Source organism: Propithecus coquereli, unplaced genomic scaffold (assembly GCF_000956105.1).
Source record: "Propithecus coquereli isolate 6110/MARCELLA unplaced genomic scaffold, Pcoq_1.0 Scaffold168, whole genome shotgun sequence".
Classification (NCBI taxonomy): Eukaryota; Metazoa; Chordata; class Mammalia; order Primates; family Indriidae; genus Propithecus; species Propithecus coquereli.
In genome coordinates this window covers 2,880,572-2,887,051 of record NW_012141413.1, presented here as the reverse complement: position 1 = coordinate 2,887,051, position 6,480 = coordinate 2,880,572, and the positions used below count along the sequence as shown (strand labels likewise).

At 34.2% G+C, this 6,480-nt stretch overlaps 1 protein-coding gene across 1 annotated transcript in view; it reads right to left on the bottom strand.

Annotated features, from left to right (window-relative positions):
• Positions 1 to 1,032: 1,032 nt before the first annotated feature.
• The window catches only part of LOC105808135 (zinc finger protein 737-like), a 30,199-nt gene continuing 24,751 nt past the window's right edge, over positions 1,033 to 6,480 (bottom strand). Inside the window, exon 5 of the mRNA XM_012641697.1 lies at positions 1,033 to 2,495. Coding sequence (XP_012497151.1) covers positions 1,033 to 2,495 — 1,463 coding nt within the window. The remainder of the gene's footprint in view (positions 2,496 to 6,480) is intronic.

Below are 6,480 nucleotides of genomic sequence, written 5' to 3'. Positions count from 1 at the left end.
AGTATACAAATCATGCCCATCTAATTTACACGGAACTTTCAAAGTTTTGATGAAGAAACAATTGGCCACATACTTTCATGGAAACTCTAAAAATGAAGGCATGGCATCAAGTAATCTGAGAGCTGAATTACATCAATACTTAATTTTCAAAAGTACCTATAATTTTGAATGCAAAAAGTATGCTTTCAATGTAGTAATAACTTGCCATAAAATTAATCTGATTCCTTTTAAACATACATGTATATAAAGTATTTAACCATTTTAACCTTGGACTATTCTCTATAATTGAAACTCCATTTTAGAGTAATGTCTGAAAGTATTAGTACCTTAGTTCTTTCTACTGTAAATCCTATGTTTATTTAAAGTTGATTTTTTTATTAAATATTTCATAAGACTGTGGCATCTGCAAATTATCTTGTACTATAAACTCTGATGTTTTCTGTTTTTTTTTAATAAATGTTTTTCTTGATTTATTACATTTGTAGAGTTTCTCTCTAATCTAAATTCTCTAAACTTGAAAAGGTTTGAGCAATTAGTGAAGGGTTTCATTCCAGTATAATTTATCTTATGCACAATAAGATCTGTCAGAGAAGTATTGGACCTCTCATTATAGTTGTAATGTTCTTTCTCAGTATAAATACCATGGTGCATGCATGCTAACACTTTTATTTTCTAGAAGGTATTTTGATAGTTGTTACATTTATACTGCTGTTCCCCAGCATGACTCTCTGAGGTCGAGTAATATCTGAGCAGTTACTAAAGGCTTTCCTACTTTCTTTATATTTGTAGGATTTTGCTTAGGTACGACTTCTCGCATGTACAGCAAGGTAAGAGCACTGGGTAAAAGCTTTGCCACATTCTTCACGTTGGTATGGTTTCTCTCTGGTATGAATTCTCATGTTAAGGTTTCAAGCACTGGTTATAGGCTTTGCCACATTACTCACATTGGTAAGGCTCCATTTCAGTAAGCATTATCTTGTGTTTAGAAAGGTATAAGCACTGATTAAAAGCTTTGCCACCTTCTTCACATTTTTATGGTTTCTCTTCAATATGAATTCTCTTATGTTTAGTAAGGTGTGAAGAACAGTTAAAAGCTTTCCCACATTCATTACATTGGTAGGGTTTCTCTCCAGTATGAATTCTCTTATGTCTATGAAGGCTTGAGCTATAGTTAAAAGTTTTACCACATTCTTCACATTTGTAGGGTTTCTCTCCACTATGAATTCTCTTGTGGATAGTAAAGTGCGAACGGCAGTTAAAAGCTTTGCCACATTCTTTACATTTGTATGGTTTCTCTCCAGTATGAATTCTCTTATGTGTACGAAGGCTTGAGGAACAGTTAAAAGTTTTGCCACATTCTTCACATTTATACGGTTTCTCTCCAGTATGAATTCTCTTATGTGCAATAAAGTCTGAACACCACTTAAAAGCTTTGCCACATTCTTTACATTTGTAGGGTTTCTCTCCAGTATGAATTCTTTTATGTACAGAAAGGTATGCATATGTTTTAAAGGCTTTGCCACATTCTTCACATTTGTAAGGTTTTTCTCCAGTATGAATTTTGTTATGTACAGTAAGGTGTGCATATTTCTTAAATGCTTTACCACATTCTTCACATTTGTAGAGTTTTTCTCCAGTATGAATTCTGTTATGTCTATGAAGGCTTGAGTTATAGATAAACGTTTTGCCACATTCTTCACATTTGTAGGGTTTCTCTCCAGTATGAATTCTCTTATGTGTACGAAGGCTTGAAGTATAATTAAAAGCGTTGCCACATTCTTCACATTTGTAGGGTTTTTCTCCAGTATGAATTCTTTTATGTACAGAAAGGCATGCGTATGTGTTAAAGGCTTTTCTACATTCTTCACATTTGTAGGGTTTCTCTCCAGTATGAGTTCTGTTATGATTAGTAAGGTGTGAGTACCGGTTAAAGGCCTTGCCACATTCTTGACATTTGTAAGGTTTCTCCCCAGTATGAATTCTCTTATGCTCAGTAAGACATGAGTACCAACTAAAGGCTCTGCCACATTCTTCACATTTGTAGGGTTTCTCTCCAGTATGAAGTCTATTACGTTTAGTAAAGTATGAGCACTGATTAAAGATTTTGCCATAGTCTTTAGATTGGTAAGGTTTCTGTCCATTATGAATTCTCTTATGTTCATTAATGTGTGAGCACTGCTTGAAGCCTTCCTCACATTCATTAAATTTAAAAGGCTTCTCTACAGTGTGTCTCACCTTATGTGTATTTATATTTGACAATGTTTTAAAGACTTTCAAATATTTTTTACATTGGCAGATTTTTCCATGGGTAGTTGTTGAACATTGGTTAACTCCATCATAACACCCTTTCTGCTCCTTATAGCCACGCACATTTTCCCAGTTCATTAACTTTAAATTCTCAAGGGCACAGCTTCCATATGTTCTCGATACCATTTTTTCAAATGAAACATTTTTGTTTTTTTCTGGCAAATGGTCTTGGGTACAATAAGACAAAGCTGAAAGAAATTTAAAAAAAATAAATTATCCCACTTTTTTTTTTTTTTAAGAATCATATGAATATACATTACAAATTTAATACATAAAATTATACCAAGCACATTACCAAAGTGGCATAATACATTACACAGGCTCCAAATCTCTTTTAGAGAAATAAATACCACAAACCCATACTGCCAAAATTGCCTTTGTGGGAATTCTAAAAAGCAAGTTAAAGTTTTCAGCACACCGGGAAAGCACAATCAGAAGAGCCACAAGGAAGCGGAATAAAAGTTTGTTATGCTTACTGACCATGGCCTTGCCTTCTTCTTAATACAGCATGGTGCATACAGAAGTAAACTCCCAACTCCCAGCTTCTCCCTCAAAAGAGAAAGAAAATAGTGACAACTGTGTCCATCTTTCTGGCTTTTGGGGGTCGTTCCAAACAGTGCTGTCTCCCATAACACAGAGTGCTGAAAGGAATGATGCTATAGTTTGAAAGACAGACTGGATGTGCTGAAACCAAACATAAAAGATTGTTACAGCAGCAGAGATACTTCAGTACCATGGACACATAGCAAGTATAGCAAATGATGACAGGCTCTTAAGAAGGAAATGAAGGAAAATTGCCTTAATTGAAAAATAAACATACAATTCCACACAAGAAACATCATCAGAACATATTAGAGGCCCCTTGAATCTCTAGGAAAGCTAAGTAGTGTCTGAATCCTCTCAGCAAACAAACACTTGATAAAGTTTGTGAAAGGTGGCATTTTGCTAATCCTCAAATCTCAACCAAAGATTATAACATATACAAAACATCAGAGTATAAAGGAATGGACATGTATAAATTCCCTGGAAAAATGAAAAATAAGAATCTGAATGATGCTCAATGAGTGAAATGGGAACAAACTGACAACGTAACAAAATCAGGAATATCAACAAAAAATGAAAGCAAAGAAAGAAAAATGTTTAGCTGAAGAATACCACAAGAAATGACTGAGAAATTCTCAAACATAAGAAAAAAGAGACAATATTATAAAATCAAGAAGCTCAACATATTTCATCTAGAATAAACATAAAGGGACCTGTAACAAGACAGATTGCAAGCAAAGTTTTGAAAGTCACACAGGAAGAGAATCTTGAAAGCCACAAGAGAATAGTGATGTTAAATGTACTAAAAGAACAAAAACTTCAAAGCATAAATACTATTATCCAGAAAAACTGTCCTTCTGAATAAAAAAAAATTAAGGCTTATCAGGATATCCACACACTGAAAAAGTTTATCACCAATAGACCTGCCCAAGAAGAAATGCCAAAGGGGGCCCTTTTTATTGAAAATATTAAGTAAAGGCTGGGCGCGGTGGCTCATGCCTGTAATCCTAGCACTCTGGGAAGCCGAGGCGGGCGGATCGTTTGAGCTCAGGAGTTCAAGACCAGCCTGAGCAAGAGCAAGACCCCATCTCTACTAAAAATAGAAAGAAATTAGCTGGACAACGAAAAATATACAGAAAAAATTAGACGGGCATGGTGGTGCATGCCTATAGTCCCAGCTACTTGGGAGGATGAGGCAGAAGGATCACTTGAGCCCAGGAGTTTGAGGTTGCTGTGAGCTAGGCTGACGCCACGGCACTATAGCCCAGGCTACAAAGTGAGACACTGTTTCAAAAAAAAAAAAAGAAAGAAAGAAAATATTAAGTAAAAAGATTATAGAAAACAACACAAATCATATGAAAATATTAATAAATAACTCTTGGGAAGGATATGTAGGAACACTTGAATAAAATTCAGTAGTATTATAATGATGGTGCAGAAAACATTCTTAATCATGCTCTATAAAATGAAGAAAAAAACCCAGAAAATTAATACTAAACCTCTGTTAATGGATATGCAATATAACAACATATCATTGGTTATGTCAATAACAAAGTTAAGGACACATGTAATTAGGGAGTATTTTTATACACCACCAAAGTTAAGTTGTTACCAGTTTAAAATATATTGTTGTAACTATAACAAGTATTGTGTAATTGCCATGGAAACTACAATGAAAATACCTACAGACACTAAAATAATAAAAAAGAAGTCACAGCATGTCACTACAAAAATCAAAGAGACACAATGATGACAAAAAGAGAGGAAAAGAGGTGTAAAACAGCTATGAGAATAAAAAAAGCAATTGATAAATGGTAATAGTTAAGTCCTTCCCTTTCAGAAAATTATGTAAATATTCACGGACGACACTTAACAATCCAAAGACATAAATTAAACAAAGATAGGGATTTATGTAAATAAAAACCAAGATTCAACTCTATACTGTCTACAGGAGACTAACCTTGGATCCAATGACAAAAGAGGATTGAAAGTGGCAGCACAGAAAGACAGCCCATGCAAATGTCAATCAAATGAGAGCAGGGGAGGCCACAGTTAGGCACAATATATTTCAGGACAAAACTTGTCTTATTTCAGAAAATATACCTTACGTCAAAACTATCACAAAAGACAAAAACAGATATTAAATAATAATAAAATTGTTCCTTCCCTGGGAACCTATGATTATATATATATATATACACACGTGTGAGTAAAATGAGGGTTGCAAAATATATAAAGCAAACATTGACAGAATTGAAGAAATACATAGCAATATAATAATGGTAGGATACTTCACAATCCCACTTTTAGTAATGAATAATCCTGCAAGATACAATATTAATAAGGAAATAGGCAAACTGAAAGCACGATAAAACAATTATTCCTAACAGACACATAGAGAACTCTCCACAAAAGCAGAATACACAATCTTCTCAACAGCTCATAAAACATTCTCCTAGACAGAACACCTATTAATGCACAATTCTTTACAAATTTTTAAAAATTAAAATCTTATGCACTATTATTTAAGACAAAAATAGAATGAATCTAGAAATCAATAACAAAAGGAGAAACAGAAAATTCACAAATAAATAGAAATTAAATGACAAACTCGAGCATGCTCTTGTTCATGGGTTGGAAGACTTAATATTGTGAAGATGTCCATCCTGCCCAAAATGATCTACAAATTCAACACAATCTCTTTAAAATTCTTGGTGTCATATTTTGCAAAAAAAGAAAAAGGAACTCTGGCTGGGCGCGGTGGCTCACACTTGTAATCCTACCTCTCTGGGAGGCCGAGGCGGGCGGATCGTTTGAGCTCAGGAGTTCGAAACCAGCCTGAGCAAGAGCGAGACCCCGTCTCTACTAAAAATAGAAAGAAATTAATTGGACAACTAAAAATATATAGAAAAAATTAGCCGGGCATGGTGGCACATGCCTATAGTCCCAGCTACTCGGGTGGCTGAGGCAGGAGAATCCCTTGAGCCCAGGAGTTTGAGGTTGCTGTGAGCTAAGATGACGCCACGGCACTCTAGCCTGGGCAACACAGTGAGACTCTGTCTCAAAAAAAAAAAAAAAAAAGAAAAAGAAAAATCAACTCAAAACTCATATGGAATACCAAAGCACCATGAAGAGCCAAACAATCTTAAAAACCCTCACATATGTGGTCAAATGAAGAGTCATTTGCACATCTGTATATACTGCAGCATTATTCACAAAAACCAATATGTGCAAACAACAAAAACTTGTGTCAACAATATGAATGGAGAAATATAATTTGGGATATAAATATAATGGATTATCATTCACCTTTTAAAAAGCAGGACATCTTCTAACATCTACAATAAATTCTGACATTATAATTAAAATGAAATAAGCCAGTCCTCAAACACAGATACTTCATAAATCCACTTATATAAAACATGTAAAGTAGTTACATTTTTAGAAACAAAAGAATGACAGAATAGTGTTTGTAAAGGACCAGACAATGGGAAAAATAGGTAGTTGCTTCACGGATACTGAATTTTAGTTTTGCATGATAAAAATGTACTAGAGATATATGTCATATACCAATGTCGATATACTTAACTACTTAACATGATTAAACTATATTATGAAAATATTTTAAGA